This window comes from Staurois parvus, unplaced genomic scaffold (genome assembly GCF_062004578.1).
Source record: "Staurois parvus isolate SC_StPar_1 unplaced genomic scaffold, SC_StPar_1.0 ptg001017l, whole genome shotgun sequence".
Taxonomy (NCBI): Eukaryota; Metazoa; Chordata; class Amphibia; order Anura; family Ranidae; genus Staurois; species Staurois parvus.
This window is the reverse complement of record NW_028318813.1, coordinates 205,540-222,491: the sequence shown is the minus strand read 5'-3', so window position 1 is coordinate 222,491 and position 16,952 is coordinate 205,540. Positions and strand designations below refer to the sequence as shown.

The 16,952-nt window shown below is 48.2% G+C and overlaps 1 protein-coding gene across 5 annotated transcripts in view; it reads left to right on the top strand.

The window, feature by feature from the left end:
• The window catches only part of LOC149441175 (uncharacterized), a 141,006-nt gene that overhangs the window by 108,346 nt on the left and 15,708 nt on the right, over nt 1–16,952 (top strand). For all 5 annotated transcript variants that reach the window (XM_089657655.1, XM_089657654.1, XM_089657657.1 and 2 more), the window contains 5 exons: nt 12,103–13,224; nt 14,055–14,085; nt 14,968–15,026; nt 15,677–15,921; nt 16,773–16,933. In XM_089657655.1, coding sequence (XP_089513781.1) covers nt 12,103–13,224; nt 14,055–14,085; nt 14,968–15,026; nt 15,677–15,921; nt 16,773–16,933 — 1,618 coding nt within the window. The remainder of the gene's footprint in view (nt 1–12,102; nt 13,225–14,054; nt 14,086–14,967; nt 15,027–15,676; nt 15,922–16,772; nt 16,934–16,952) is intronic.

Sequence of the window (16,952 nt, the reverse complement as noted above, 5' to 3'; positions counted from 1 at the left end):
GCCCCTGTGTCCTCGCCCAAACTCAAAAAAGCCTATGAAAAAGGTACCAGGGGCATCTCATGGGGCCCCCTACTGAGCCCGGGCCCTTTGGCAGTGCCCGAGTTTCCAAATGGTCAGTCCGCCCCTGGTCCCTAGTGTTGAGCATATCCCTGGCAGGCGGTCCCTAGTGTTGAGCATATCCCTGGCAGACGGTCCCTAGTGTTGAGCATATCCCTGGCAGGCGGTTCCTAGTGTTGAGCATATCCCTGGCAGATGGTCCCTAGTGTTGAACATATCCCTGGCAGAGGGTCCATTTTGTTGAGCATATCCCTGGCAGACGGTCCCTAGTGTTGAGCATATCCCTGGCAGGCGGTCCCTAGTGTTGAGCATATCCCTGGCAGGCGGTCCCTAGTGTTGAGCATATCCCTGGCAGGCGGTCCCTAGTGTTGAGCATATCCCTGGCAGGCGGTCCCTAGTGTTGAGCATATCCCTGGCAGGCGGTCCCTAGTGTTGAGCATATCCCTGGCAGGCGGTCCCTAGTGTTGAGCATATCCCTGGCAGGCAGTCCCTAGTGTTGAGCATATCCCTGGCTGGCGGTCCCTAGTGTTGAGCATATCCCTGGCAGGCGGTCCCTAGTGTTGAGCATATCCCTGGCAGGCGGTCCCTAGTGTTGAGCATATCCCTGGCAGGCGGTCCCTAGTGTTGAGCATATCCCTGGCAGGCGGTCCCTAGTGTTGAGCATATCCCTGGCAGACGGTCTGTAGTATTCAGCATGTTCCAGGCAGCGGGCCTCTAGTGTTCATAATGTCCTTAATAGAGGGCCCTTAGTGTTCAGCATATACCTGGCAGATTGTCCCTAGTGTTGCTCATGTGTCTGGTAGAGGGCCTCTAGTGTTAAGCATGTCCTTGATAGAGGGCCCCTAGTGTTCAGAATGTCCCTGGTAGAGGGCCCCTAGTGTTCAGCATGTCCTTGATAGGGGGTCCTTAGTGTTCAGCATGTCCCTGGCAGATGGTCCCTACTGTTGCGCATGTGCCTGGCAGATGGTCCTTAGTGTTCAGCATGTCTTTGGCAGGGGGTCCATAGTGCTCAGCATGTCCCTAGCGGAGGGTCTATAGTGCTCAGCGTGTCCCTGGCGGAGGGTCCATAGTGCTCAGTATGTCCATAACGGAGGGTCCCTAGTACACACTATGTCTCTGGCAGAGGATCCCTAGTGCTTAGCATGTCTCTGGCAGAGGGTCCATAGTGCTCAGTATGTCCCTGGCAGAGGGTCCCTAGTGCTCAGCATGTCCCTGGCAGAGGGTCCCTAGTGCTCAGCATGTCCCTGGCAGAGGGTCCCTAGTGCTCAGCATGTCCCTGGCAGAGGGTCCCTAGTGCTCAGCATGTCCCTGACAGAGGGTCCCTAGTGCTCACTGTGTGTCTGATGTAGTAGGAGTGACTACATATCCCATCATCCCTATTCATAAACCTGGCCCTGGTCCCAGGCCAACCCCCCCGGCCAGCTCAGTGATGTCACCACCACACCCCTAGCATTTATCTGGTGACACCAGAGGAGGAAATTCAGCTATTTCTTCTAGGTGTCACCATCCAGCATCGGAGGACTAACTGCATCCCGAGCACATGGCGTATTATGGCCAATCATGGATGTGGACCTTGCCTCTCCTGTCCGGAGTTCAGACCTCTACAATGCCCTGTAGCTCTCTCCTACCTATAGGGAGACATCTGCCTGGTACTGTGCCTGAACTCTGTCAGCATCCTGTGCTTTCCCCCGTCACACTGTCTCATTGGTTTATTATGTGTCCTAGTGACAGGTTCTCTTTGAGTCCCTCGGCAATGGCTGAGTGTGGATGTGGAATGATGTATACATTATGTAGACGTGTCGTCCTCACCCCGGCTATATATAATCACTGCAGCTGTTCCTGGGCGAGTCCACGGCTGATAACAGCTGTACAGAGAGCTCGCCCGTCCTCCAGACATGGATCACGTATGTATCTGTGTATGTGGGGTGTGCAGCATGCCGTGTATATACCCAATATAATATTCATGTAGGGAGGACGCCTATTCTATACATCTGTTATTACTATTATTATACATTTATATAGCTCTGACATATACCGCAGTGCTGTACAGAGAACACTGAGCCAGTCACATCAGTCTCTGCACCAGAGGAGCTTACGCTCTAATGTCCCCTCCCCCACAGTCACATCAGTCTCTGTACCAGAGGAGCTTACACTCTAATGCCCCCTCCCCCACAGTCACATCAGTCTCTGTACCAGAGGAGCTTACACTCTGTCCCCTCCCCCACAGTCACATCAGTCTCTGTACCAGAAGAGCTTACACTCTGTCCCCTCCCCCACAGTCACATCAGTCTCTGTACAGAGGAGCTTACACTCTGTCCCCTCCCCCACAGTCACATCAGTCTCTGTACCAGAAGAGCTTACACTCTGTCCCCTCCCCCACAGTCACATCAGTCTCTGCACCAGAGGAGCTTACGCTCTAATGTCCCCTCCCCCACAGTCACATCAGTCTCTGTACCAGAGGAGCTTACACTCTAATGCCCCCTCCCCCACAGTCACATCAGTCTCTGTACCAGAGGAGCTTACACTCTGTCCCCTCCCCCACAGTCACATCAGTCTCTGTACAGAGGAGCTTACACTCTGTCCCCTCCCCCACAGTCACATCAGTCTCTGTACCAGAGGAGCTTACGCTCTAATGTCCCCTCCCCCACAGTCACATTAGTCTCTGTACAGAGGAGCTTACACTCTGTCCCCTCCCCCACAGTCACATCAGTCTCTGTACCAGAGGAGCTTACACTCTAATGTCCCCTCCCCCCACAGTCACATCAGTCTCTGTACAGAGGAGCTTACACTCTAATGTCCCCTCCCCCCACAGTCACATCAGTCTCTGTACCAGAGGAGCTTACGCTCTAATGTCCCCTCCCCCACAGTCACATCAGTCTCTGTAACAGAGGAGCTTACACTGTAATGTCCCCTCCCCCACAGTCACATCAGTCTCTGTACCAGAGGAGCTTACACTCTAATGCTCCCCCCCCCCACAGTCACATCAGTCTCTGTACCAGAAGAGCTTACACTCTAATGTCCCCTCCCCCACAGTCACATCAGTCTCTGTACCAGAGGAGCTTACGCTCTAATGTCCCCTCCCCCACAGTCACATCAGTCTCTGCACCAGAGGAGCTTACACTCTAATGTCCCCTCCCCCACAGTCACATCAGTCTCTGTACTAGAGGAGCTTACACTCTAATGTCCCCCCCCCCACAGTCACATCAGTCTCTGTACAGAGGAGCTTACACTCTAATGTCCCCCCCCCACAGTCACATCAGTCTCTGTACTAGAGGAGCTTACACTCTAATGTCCCCTCCCCCCACAGTCCCATCAGTCTCTGCACCAGAGGAGCTTACACTCTAATGTCCCCTCCCCCACAGTCCTATCAGTCCCTGTACCAGAGGAGCTTACACTCTAATGTCCCCTCCCCCACAGTCCTATCAGTCCCTGTACCAGAGGAGCTTACACTCTAATGTCCCCTCCCCCACAGTCCTATCAGTCCCTGTACCAGAGGAGCTTACACTCTAATTCCCTACCACTGTCTGAGGATGACTTTCCTCCCTCAGGATCAGAGGTCACGTGAAGTCTGACAGTTGCCCCTTTGCCAGCTGCCTGGCCCCCATGCTATTGACCTCCACCGTCTCCTGAGTGTGCATAACAGAACCAGCCCTGTATTTGGGAAGACTGTTAATACCAAGGCTGCTCTGTGTTTGATGTTCTCACTTAGGAGCTGGGAGACAGCCTGTATCACCAATATGAGTTCAGGAAGCTGACAGGGCATGAGATATCAGAAGCCTCCCAGCTCCGTCTCCCAGCTCCAGAGTTGCCAAGTAAGTAAAGCTGATAAAAGAAACGTCAGATCGGCAGGCCTGCTTGGTTCTGTTATTACAACGGTCAGTGTTCACATTCTGGTCCTGACCCAGCGGTGACTGGTCCTCTTTAATCTGTGAGCCCCCCCCCCCCCCCCCCCATCACTGGTAGGGTTGGTGATAGTTGGCTATCTGCTCTATTTCTAGCAGCAGACGGGATTCTGAATGGGAAGAGTTAACCTTCTGCTTGTGTAGTATTTGGGATATGAAACTTTATCCCCCCCCCCCCACCCATGTCCTCTGCGCGTCACCCCCCCTTCAGGCTCTTCGTCCGCTACACCCAAGGAGCGCTGTCAGTCTGCACAGCAGAGGTACATAGAGGAGGTGTGGGGGTCCTGGGGGTCTCTGGATACTCCATAGTACATAGGGGGTTTGTGAGGGGCTGGGTGGGGGTACATGGAGGGGGTGTGGGGGGGCCAGGGTGGGGAGAGTCTCTGGGTACTCCATAGTACATGGGGGGGGGGGGGTTGTGAGGGGCTGGGTGTGGGTACATGGAGGGGGTGTGGGGTGGCCAGGGTGTGGGGTGGGGTCCCTGGATATTCCATAGTATATAGGGGGGTTGTGAGGGGCTGGGTGTGGGTACATGGAGGGGGTGTGGGGTGGCCAGGGTGTGGGGGGGGGGGGGTCCCTGGATACTCCATAGTACATAGGGGGGTTGTGAGGGGCCTGGTGTGGGTACATGGAGGGGGTGTGGGGGTGGCCAGGGTGTGCGTGTGTGTGTGGGGGGGGGGTCCCTGGATACTCCATTGTATATAGGGGGGTTGTGAGGGGCTGGGTGTGGGTACATGGAGGGGGTGTGGGGGTGGCCAGGGTGTGCGTGTGTGTGTGTGGGGGGGGTCCCTGGATACTCCATTGTATATAGGGGGGTTGTGAGGGGCTGGGTGTGGGTACATGGAGGGGGTGTGGGGGGGCCAGGGTGGGGGGAGTCTCTGGGTACTCCATAGTACATAGGGGGGGTTGTGAGGGGCTGGGTGTGGGTACATGGAGGGGGTGTGGGGTGGCCAGGGTATGGGGGGGGGGTCCCTGGATACTCCATTGTATATAGGGGGGTTGTGAGGGGCTGGGTGTGAATACATGGAGGGGTTGTGGGGTGGCCAGATTAGGGAGGTCTCTGGATACTCCATAGTACATAGGGGGTTGTGAGGGGCTGGGTGGGGGTACATGAAGGGGGTGTGGGGTCTCTGGATACTCCATAGTACATAGGGGGGTTGTGAGGGGCTGGGTGTGGGTACATGGATGGGGTGTGGGGTGGCCAGATTAGGGGGGGTCTCTGGATACTCCATAGTACATAGGGGGGTTGTGAGGGGCTGGGTGGGGGTACATGGAGGGGGTGTGGGGTCTCTGGATACTCCATAGTACATAGGGGGGTTGTGAGGGGCTGGGTGTGGGTACATGGATGGGGTGTGGAGTGGCCAGATTAGGGGGGTCTCTGGATACTCCATAGTACATAGGGGGGTTGTGAGGGGCTGGGTGGGGGTACATGGAGGGGGTGTGGGGTCTCTGGATACTCCATAGTACATAGGGGGTTGTGAGGGGCTGGGTGGGGGTACATGGAGGGGGTGTGGGGTGGCCAGGGAGGGGGGGGGGTCTCTGGATACAGAGGAGCTGTGCTCATACACGCAGGTGTCTAATTATTACATTACTATTACCAGGGACTGTCCCTGGTAATAGTTGACCATAAAAATCTGCCCAACCTTCACCCCCCCCCCCCGGTCACATCAAAGCTGATTTTGAAATCGTGCGACTTACAGTGACCTGCTGATTTCATTGCGATTTGCAAGACATCTGACACAGATATCTATGCAAATCGCACCAAAGTAGCGCATGGACTAATTTGGAAATTGGTGCGTCTCCGACAACTGAACCCAACTGATATGACCGGTCTGATAGCGAACAATAGGGTGCAACTCGGCATACGATTTGCAAGTCGCAAGGCATGCCAAGGCACACCCGATGTGACCGGGGGCTTAGTTTTGTAAATAAAGTTTTTCTATTCTTCATTCTAGGTTCCATTTCCAATTCTTAAAAGTGTTTAGAATTAGTACTTATTCTTAAATAACAGAAATCCAGGCTGCTCTGGGAAAAGACAATGTGCTTGTTTTTAAGGAGCACAATATGATGACACTTGAACAAAAATTAGCTGCATGGTCGAGGTGCCAGAAAGAAGCGTTCACTGCACCAATGCCACAAAAAAGCCCGGTTACAATATGCCTGACAACACCTTGACATGCCTAACCGGGCCTTCTTGTGTCATTGACGCAGTAAAGGCTTCTTTCTGGCACCTCCACCATGCAGCTCATTTTTGTTCAAGTGTCATCATATTGTGCTCCTTCAATACAACCACACTGTCTTTTTCCAGAGCAGCCTGGATTTTTCTTGTGGTTACCTGTGGTTTTCCCTTTGTATCCCGAACAATTCTTCTGTCAGTTATGGCTGCAATCTTTCTTGGTCTACCTGACCTTGGCTTGGTATCAAGAGATCCCCGAACGTTCCACTTCTTAATAGGTGATTTAACAGTACTGATTGGCATAGTCAAGGCTTTGGACATCTTTTTATGTCCTTTTCCATCTTTATAAAGTTCCATTACCTTGTTACGCAGGACTTTTGACAGTTCTTTTCTGCTCCCCATGGCTCAGTATCTAGCCTAGTCAGTGCTTCCACGTAAGAGCTAACAAACTCATTGACTATTTATACACTGACACTAATTGCATTTTAAAAAGCCATAGATGTGGGACATTAACCTCTAATTGGCATTGTACCCCGTGTGTGTGTCACCTCGTGTGTCTGTACCAAGGACAAACTTTTGATCCAGGGGAACTTTTGATCCAGGGGAACTTTTGATCCAGGGGAACTTTTGATCCAGGGGAACTTGTGATCCAGGGGAACCTGTGATCCAGGGGGCGGAGACTTCTGTAACGGGGGGTGGAGACTTTTGATCCGAGCCATTTGGTTGATATCGGTTATCATTATGATTTAAAAAGGAGGCAAACAACTATGTGATAATAAATGTCTTCATGTGATCATCATCCTTCAATAAAAGAGCATTTTTTGGCACAATCAGATCCAGGGGAACTTTTGATCCAGGGGAACTTTTGATCCAGGGGAACTTGTGATCCAGGGGAACTTGTGATCCAGGGGAACTTGTGATCCAGGGGAACTTGTGATCCAGGGGAACTTGTGATCCAGGGGAACTTTTGATCCAGGGGAACTTGTGATCCAGGGGAACTTGTGATCCAGGGGAACTTTTGATCCAGGGGAACTTGTGATCCAGGGGAACTTGTGATCCAGGGGAACTTGTGATCCAGGGGAACTTGTGATCCAGGGGAACTTTTGATCCAGGGGGCGGAGACTTCTGATACGGGCCATTTGGTTGATATCTATTATCATTATGATTTAAAAAGGAGCCAAACAACTATGTGATAATAAATGTCTTCATGTGATCATCATCCTTCAATAAAAGAGCATTTTTTGGCACAATCAGATCCAGGGGAACTTTTGATCCAGGGGAACTTTTGATCCAGGGGAACTTTTGATCCAGGGGAACTTTTGATCCAGGGGAACTTGTGATCCAGGGGAACTTTTGATCCAGGGGAACTTGTGATCCAGGGGGCGGAGACTTCTGATCCGGGCCATTTGGTTGATATCTATTATCATTATGATTTAAAAAGGAGCCAAACAACTATGTGATAATAAATGTCTTCATGTGATCATCATCCTTCAATAAAAGAGCATTTTTTGGCACGATCAGTCATATTCTCAATATCAATATTTCACAATTTCTGCCGGGGGATGTAAACTTTTGCGCACAACTGTATTTAATGGAAGACTTTGTACGTACCGATAGATAGAATTGGATGGTTTGCATATATTTTTATTATCGATTTGTTTCGACTTTTTCTTTTTTAGGTAATGTTACAATTTCAGTTAAAGAGAAGTTACTATTTTTATTTGGCTATTTTATATATTTTTATATCTTCGTCTATGTTGTCCATCGCCGTTCTTCCTCCCATCTCGACTCTTTTCTCCCACGAAGTCCAATAAACAATGACCGATGGTAATCCTAACGCTGGGAAAGTGTTGGATTTGCACATCCTGATCAGGATCTTCAGTGTTGCTGTGTAATGAGGAGTGAATAATCCCGCATAACACACACCAGGGTTTGGAGGTTCCCTGCGTAAGGCTCATTATGTGTCCCGGAGGTCTCCCTCCTCTCGCCCCTCCCCCCCAGTAACGGGACTGGGATGTAAAGCAGATCCCTCTAAACCACCACCACATGGCGGATCCTGGGAAAATCGCGTCATGAGGGTGAGGCCGCGGTGATTTTTTTCAGCCCACGCTTTCCTTTCTGGTAACTGACAGATGGAGGACGGGTATAGAAATCTGACCTAATAATAGGGGGCTTGTCCGGGATTAGGAAACAGCAACTGGGACTGGTCCCCTGACACCGACGAAGGTGACCCCCGTGAGACTGGCCAGTGAAAGCGTCGGCTGCGTCATTGCCGCCCCTCCCCCCGTCTTGGTTCACTATGTCTGTACAGGCTCTAGGAGTATCCACAGTGCTGCCTTGGTGAAGTATTAAATATCACATGAAGCTGAATTCATATCTGAAATACACGGTAAAGTCTTTCCTGCTGTCATACATTTCACACGGGGGCCCCCTGCCGCACTGCACAGCCAGGGGGGGGCACTGCTATAGAGAGGCGCATGATCCTGTGTCACCCGCCTGCACTCAGGCTGCTGAGCGGACTCTGAAATTAGGATCACCCACATTGCTTAGCTCCTCTCCTGCGCCAGCTCCTCCCAGATGCTGAGTACACTCCTCCCACCTTCAGCCCCCAGTGCCAGAAACATGTCGGGTCGACAGATTTGTGTAATAAAATACATCCCAGTCAGTTTATTTCACTCTCGCTGTCTGTGCAAGGCATTGTGGGAAGATCATAGGATGCAGAAGAGAGACCGCTCCTTAGAGTGTAAGCTCCTCTGTACAGAGACTGATGTGACTGTGGGGGAGGGGACATTAGAGTGTAAGCTCCTCTGGTGCAGAGACTGATGTGACTGCGGGGGAGGGGACATTAGAGTGTAAGCTCCTCTAGTACAGAGACTGATGTGACTGTGGGGGAGGGGACATTACAGTGTAAGCTCTTCTGGTACAGAGACTGATGTGACTGCGGGGGAGGGGACATTAGAGTGTAAGCTCCTCTGGTACAGAGACTGATGTGACTGCGGGGGAGGGGACATTAGAGTGTAAGCTCCTCTGGTACAGAGACTGATGTGACTGTGGGGGAGGGGACATTACAGTGTAAGCTCTTCTGGTACAGAGACTGATGTGACTGCGGGGGAGGGGACATTAGAGTGTAAGCTCCTCTGGTACAGAGACTGATGTGACTGCGGGGGAGGGGACATTAGAGTGTAAGCTCCTCTGGTACAGAGACTGATGTGACTGTGGGGGAGGGGACATTAGAGTGTAAGCTCCTCTGGTACAGAGACTGATGTGACTGTGGGGGAGGGGACATTAGAGTGTAAGCTCCTCTGGTACAGAGACTGATGGGACTGTGGGGGAGGGGACATTAGAGTGTAAGCTCCTCTGGTACAGAGACTGATGGGACTGTGGGGGAGGGGACATTAGAGTGTAAGCTCCTCTGGTACAGAGACTGATGTGACTGGCTCAGTGTCTCTGTACAGCGCTGCGGTATATGTCAGAGCTATATAAACTGGCTAAATCTATGAGAATAGATGGAGTTAGCAGACTGATCCGTATTGGACGGGAGGGGAGGATGGAGGGCTCATCGATCGATGGGTCATTAGTCATTGGCACCGAGCGGATGAGAGTGCGGTCCGTCTTTTTATAGCGCGCTCCACGCGGTGTTTCCTGCCCCGAGGATATGCGTAGTCCCTAATTGCTTTTGCTGTAATATCTGCAGAGCTTTTAGGCTCCTCGTTAGTTAATAATCGTTAATGCTCGCTTGCTTCGCTTTAAATCGTCCGAATTCCCAGAACAGGACCTTCCATTGTCTACATTCATGTCACCGTTCAGAAAAAAGCTGAACTTCACTGACGGACTTCAATGGGCCTCATTGTCTCACTGCGGGGATTTTTGTTTAATAATGAGCCAATTATCAGTTATCAGACGGCTTCCGATTCCCTCCAGGATGACGTCATCCAGCATTGATGGTGCAGGAGGGAAGTCCACCAACTGGAAGGTTCTTCCTGCCTAAAGCGCCGACAGCCAAAACATTCTGTTCATCTGCCAGAAATGTGGTGACTTCCTAAGGTTTGGGCCCCGCCTGCCGCACTACAGACCTCGACTCCCAACACCCTGCCCATACAACGTGTGCAGGGAAAGGGCTCTTGGGAGATGTAGTTCTGGGTGAGGGGCGTGCCTGCATTATTGATAGGAACTGACCTCGCAGCACTTGCGCCTCCTAATGATCCCTAGACACGTGCAGAACAAAAAAATGTGATTGGTTTCGGATTGATTCGTCAAGTTACTAATTTTGTTTAGTTGCATTTGGAACAAATTTCGTTTCATTTATTCGTTTTTGACCGGATTCAAATTTTTCCAATGGATTCGAAGTATACAAATCGAAAATATGAAATGGATTCGAAGTCAATGCGAAGAATAGCTGGTTCTATTCTATTTGAAAGATGGCTATATTCATTCTATTCTATTCTATTTTTTCTATTCTAATCTTTTCTATTCTATTTTTTACTTTTCTATTCCGTTCTTTACTGTTCTATTCCTTTCTGTTCTATTCTGTTTTATTCTATTCTTTTCTACTCTATTCTGTTTTATTCTATTCTAATCTGTTTTACTCTATTCTTTTCTACTCTATTCTGTTTTACTCTATTCTTTTCTACTTTATTCTTCTCTATTCTAATCTGTTTTACTCTATTCTTTTCTATTCTAATCTGTTTTACTCTATCCTTCTCTATTCTAATCTGTTTTACTCTATCCTTCTCTATTCTAATCTGTTTTACTCTATTCTTTTCTACTCTTCTGTTTTACTCCATTCTTTTGTAGTTTATTCTGTTTTATTCTATTCTTTTCTATCCTGTTCTTTTCTACTCTATTCTGTTTTATTTTATTCTATTTTTTTTCTATTCTGTTTTACTCTATTCTTTTCTACTCTACTCTGTTTTATTCTATTCTTTGAAATTCGAATTTTACAAGAGTGCTATATTCTATTTTATTCGAAGTATTCAAATCGAAAATATCGTATGCATCCGAAGTCATTGTGAAGAATAGCTGGTTCTATTCTATTTGAAATTTTAAGGATGGCTATATTCATTCTATTCTATTGTATTTTTTGCAATTCTATTCTTTTCTATTTTATTTGATACTTTTCTATTCTGTTCTTTACTTTCCTATTCTATTCTGTTTTACTCTATTCTTTTCTACTCTATTCTGTTTTTTATTATATTCTATTCTTTTCTATTCTGTTCTTTTCTACTTTATTTTTTATTCTATTCTTTTCTATTCTGGTCTTTACTTTCCTATTCTATTCTTTTCTGTTCTAGTCTGTTTTACTCTATTTTTTTCTACTCTATACTGTTTTATTCTATTCTATTCTTTTTGAAACTCCAGAAGACTGCTACATTCTTTCTATTTTATTGTATTCTATTCTAGTCTTTTTTTACATTCTATTCTATGATCATGCTAATAACCTACATTTTTTTAGCAGCAAGAGATTAAATTTGGCTCGGTCAGCTCTAGTCCATTCGGATATCATTTTATTGGGGAAAATGGTTTGGCTAGACAAGATTTCTTTACCGGCTTAGTAGTTCTTTGCTCAACATCTGTTGGCCAGGATTATCTGAGGGAGCTTTTACAAACTGCCAAGCTTTCCTATGTTGCCCTACTCTGTTTAGTCGTTGGGCAACTAAGGCAACTGCAAAAAAGGAAGGATCAGGCCACTTCTGACAATTGCTTGTTTGCAACTGTTTCAAGAGACAACCTTTACAATTGCATGGAAACGACTATATTCTTTGTAGAGCAATCTGCAGCAACTGGTAGATTCTTGCTTCCAGGAGAACCTGGAAATCAGTCAAGTGCCACCTTGGATGTGACTAGTTGTAGAAATTTCGATAGTTTGTATGGAATTTTTTTGCATCTTCTCTCCAGAAATGCTTTTGTCTTTGTCTGCTTGACCAATGTTTTTTGAATATCCTCTTTTTCTTTTCTTTCCATCAACAGCACTGCCTCCGAAGCTTTTCCAAGACCCAGATGAGCGATCAGCCAAGATGTCATTATGCCTACCTCGCCTGGCCTGCCCTAGTAGATGCTGCTGTGGTTGCCACCAACAGAGACCTGGTTTCGTGTTAGTTTGGGTTCCAGAATCTTCTGTGCCCCGTGGACTCAATGCTAGTGAAGTCTTGGATTCTTCTGATGACGGCAACGAGCTTCAAAAGACCTCATCACTAACTGACGAGGATGATGGAGAAAAGTGGGGCCCGAGGCTTCTGAAGGACAAGATGACAGCTGGGACTAGCTACCCTGTCAGACGCCGTTCCTTGAGATATGGGGAGCGTTGCCAGCAGAACTCGGCTGATGGGGTTGGGGATGAGAAGGTCAACAGTGGGATTGTACTCACCTCTTATAAATCCACGGTAGACTGTAACTTCAACCGTGACTTGCCCAGCCCTACTGGCGAGGAGGTGGATGACATCCAGGGTGAAATTCCTAGGTTGGACAATGCTCCAGAGGTTCCTAAGCATGGAGTGGCCTCTTTTTGGAAAGCAAAAGCCAGTGGTGATATGGACTCTTCTGTCACTCATTCCACGAACCCTCCCCCAAATAATTTATGTAATGGACCTTCCCTTGAACCCACGAATGGATATGCACCCATCGTAAAAAGTTCAAAGTTAAAAAGTATCTCATTCTGTGATCAGGTGGTGCCTATCATGGACAAAGATATAAATTCAAACTCTGGCGACTCTACAGAGAGTTTGACGAGTTTATCTGCCACAGATGCTTCACAATCTGCTTTGGAGCCCCAAGCTGGGGAAGACCAGGCTGGGGAACCGCGGCTCAAGATCCGTAAACCAGCCCGCCGGAACAAGGTGCCACCTGTTCAGTGCTTGTTTGAACCACCCGAGCCCCCGGCAGTTGTGCCCCCTAAAGTGCCCAGCAAGCCTCCTCGGGGGGCGGCCCCTCCACCTCCACCGGCTCCTCCCCCGTTTTTGAGAAAGGGTTCTTTGAAGAGGTATTCAACAGGAAACTCAGAGGAACTGGCGGAAAGAGATAAGAAGGCATCGGTAAGCAGCCTTCCGGTGGAGAGAGGTAGAGATCGTCATTCCTCATCGGAGGACACCAACGGTAAGTAGTCAAAATAGTTAACTAGACAAACCGTTTTGGTCCACAGGAAGGCAACATAACCCCCCCCCCCCCTTCCCAAAAGGCAACTGTGGCCAACTTTGCTTTACGGGAAGGAGGACTTTGCATTGAGATTGGAATGTATTATATTTGTGGTTATCATTATTTGCAAGGTGGTCATCACCTGTGTTTGCCATTACTACTGTATACATTAAGACCACTTAATCGCTCTTACTGAAAAGAATCCTTCTGATTTCTTTTAATTTATTTATTACAGTTACTTATATAGCGCCATCAATTTACACACTCTTTACAAGCGCTTTACATATATATTGTACATTCACATCAGTCCCTAACCCTCAAGGGGCGTACAATCTAAGGTCCCTAACCCTCAAGGGGCGTACAATCTAAGGTCCCTAACCCTCAAGGGGCGTACAATCTAAGGTCCCTAACCCTCAAGGGGCGTACAATCTAAGGTCCCTAACTCACATTCATACATACACATACTAGGGCCAATTTAGACAGGAGCCAATTAACCTACCAGAATGTCTTTGAGGTGTGGGAGGAAACCCGAGGACCCGGAGGAAACCCACGCAGGCACAGGGAGAACATGCAAACTCCAGGCAGGTGGTGCCGTGGTTGGGATCTGAACCAGCGACCCAAGTACTTCCAGTTGGAGGTGCTAACCATTTAACCTCTTGGGTCCTGGGTCCAAGCATTGACAGGATTTCTGGGATATTGGGGATAAAAGGACTGTAGATTGGGTCATGTGGGTAATAAAAGTATTTGTACGTTGTTTAGTTATAGTGTTCTCTCTTTCTTCTCTCCTGCAGAGTCGTCCGGATCAGAGTCCTCCGTCTTCAGGTCAGTGTACGGTGAAGAGTTGTCATGATCCATTCCTAGCACCTCCCAACCATTAGTCAGTACTAGCCCCATGTGGCAGATCTTCACACCCATGACTGAACCCCCCCCCCCCCCCGGGTCTATATACACCTCTATGACCTAGAGTGCAACTCCAGGAAAACTCCTCCCTAGAGCCAGCCCACTGCTTGCATCAGGACTGAGGGCTCATAGGAGGAGTACTGAGGCAGGGTCCTGTGATGTTTTCAGGAAGCTGTGTACAGCGCCCTGTCAGCCCCTCCCACCAGCCATGATCTGCTTGCATTGTATAGAGAAGCACACAGAGATAATGATAATTGCTGGGTCTAGAATAAGATATATAATGAAAACGATTTTTATTTAAAAATATCATTAGTATGTTGATGGGGGGGGAGGGAGGAGTCAGGGAAGACAAAATATAGGCAGATTAAATTTCAGCTTTAAAATGATTATCAGGTTTGGGTTAATCTGTAGTTTGAAACGTAATTATAGTTCTTAAATATTTACAGAAAATGCTGCAAAATAATTCATTTGTTTGGTTGCTATATGTATGTGGCCAGAGCAGTGTTTACTTCCTCTGCCACTCTGTGTCCTCTCCTTGGGGGCTGGCTCAACCTCTGCATGGGAGGATGGGGAGGCGGGGCCTGCACTGGGCGGGCTCACTGTAATACTGACCAGCCCTTCTATACTATCCTACCTCCCTGTCCTTCCCCCTAGGTGCCCACCTATAACCAGACCGAGGTTCTAAACCTTTCCACACCCTTCTTCTGAAACTGAAAAACAAATTTCAACCTGATTCTAGAGAGCCAAAGAATTGAAAAATAAGTGCGACGGTCATTTTTACAGATTTTTAAAATTATTTTTCAGATCTTCATCGTCAGTGAAAAGCCCGAGATGCATAGACTGGGAGTCCCACCTGAGAGATGGTAAGTTATGGGTGGTTCATGTCACACAGTCCTCCAGCAGTACAGAGTATTTCAGGAGAGGAGTTATAGAGGAAGGAGCGGAGTCCTCCAGCAGTGCAGAGTATTTCAGGAGATGAGAGTTATAGAGGAAGGAGCGGAGTCCTCCAGCAGTGCAGAGTATTTCAGGAGAGGAGAGTTATAGAGGAAGGAGTGGAATCCTCCAGCAGTGCAGAGTATTTCAGGAGAGGAGAGTTATAGAGGAAGGAGTGGAGTCCTCCAGCAGTGCAGAGTATTTCAGGAGAGGAGGGTTATAGAGGAAGGAGTGGAGTCCTCCAGCAGTGCAGAGTATTTCAGGAGAGGAGAGTTATAGAGGAAGGAGTGGAATCCTCCAGCAGTGCAGAGTATTTCAGGAGAGGAGAGTTATAGAGGAAGGAGTGGAGTCCTCCAGCAGTGCAGAGTATTTCAGGAGAGGAGAGTTATAGAGGAAGGAGCGGAGTCCTCCAGCAGAGCAGAGTATTTCAGGAGAGGAGAGTTATAGAGGAAGGAGCGGAGTCCTCCAGCAGTGTTGAGTACTTCAGGAGAGAAGAGTTAAGTAACTGTAATGTTGGGTGGAGTAATGCTTCGGCATTGTGGAGTGTACTTTACATTATTCTCACATATCTCGCTTTCAGAGCCGCTGTACCAGACGTACCGCCAGTCAGTCATCAATAAGGAGATCCGACGTCAGACCGTTTCACGTAACAGCAGCTTTACCAGCTATGACTCGTCTCAGGACAGCCCCCTGTCCTATGGAGGGTCTCCAAAACAAGGGCGGAGGTCTACTGTACCCCATAACACCCTGTGGCAGGAATTACCCTCCGTGATGGAGAGCGGTGTACTGGAGTCCATGACCAATGAGGAGAAGAAGATGCAGGAGGTGAGCCATGGGTCAGCCCCGTTATTACTGTATAATAGAGGAAGAGTCAGCCATGTTGTGCCCCTTATGATGTTGGTAGTAATAGCTACCACAGTGCCCCCTGTGATGTGAGGCAGTCAAAGTTCCCCCATGATATGGGTTAGTAATAATTGGCCAGGTTGTCCCCCATGACACAAGGTAATAATATTTGGCCAGGTTGTCCCCTATGATGTGAAGTAGTTATAATTGTCCAGGTTGATCCACATTAAACAAGGTAGTGATAATTGGCAAGGTTGTCTCCCATAATATGAGGTATTAATATTTGGCCAGGTTGTCCCCCATGATATGAGGTAGTAATATTTGTCCAGGTTGTCCCCCATGATACAAGGTTTTAATATTTTACCAGATTGTCCCCCATGATACCAGGTAGCAATAATTGGCCAGGTTGTTTCCCATAATTTGAGGTATTAATATTTGGCCAGTTTTTTTCCCTGTGATACTAGGTAGTAATATTTTGCCATATTGTCCTCCATGATACGAGGTAGTAATATTTTTCCAGGTTGTCCCCCATGATACAAGGTAGTAATAATTGGCCAGGTTGTCCCCCATAATATGGAATAATAATAATTTGCCAGGTTGTCCCCCATGATATGAGGTAGTAATAATTAGTCAGGTTGTCCCCTATGATATGAGGTAGTAATAATTGGCCAGGTTGTCCCCCATAATAAGGAATATTAATAACTGGCCAGGTTGTCCCCCATGATACAAGGTAGTAATAATTAGTCAGGTTGTCCCCCATGATATGAGGTAGTAGGTTGTCCCCTATGATATGACTTCGTAAAAGCCAGCCTTATTGTTCTTGGTGTCCTCAGAGCATGTTTGAGGTCCTGACTTCGGAAGTCTCGTACCTCCGCTCGCTGAATGTGCTGACGGAACATTTTTTGGGATGTCGGGAGCTGCAGGAAACACTGATCATCCGTGAGAAAAAAATCCTTTTCTCCAACATCCTGAAAGTGAAGGAGGTCAGCGAGAGGTAGGCCACAGTTCATGAC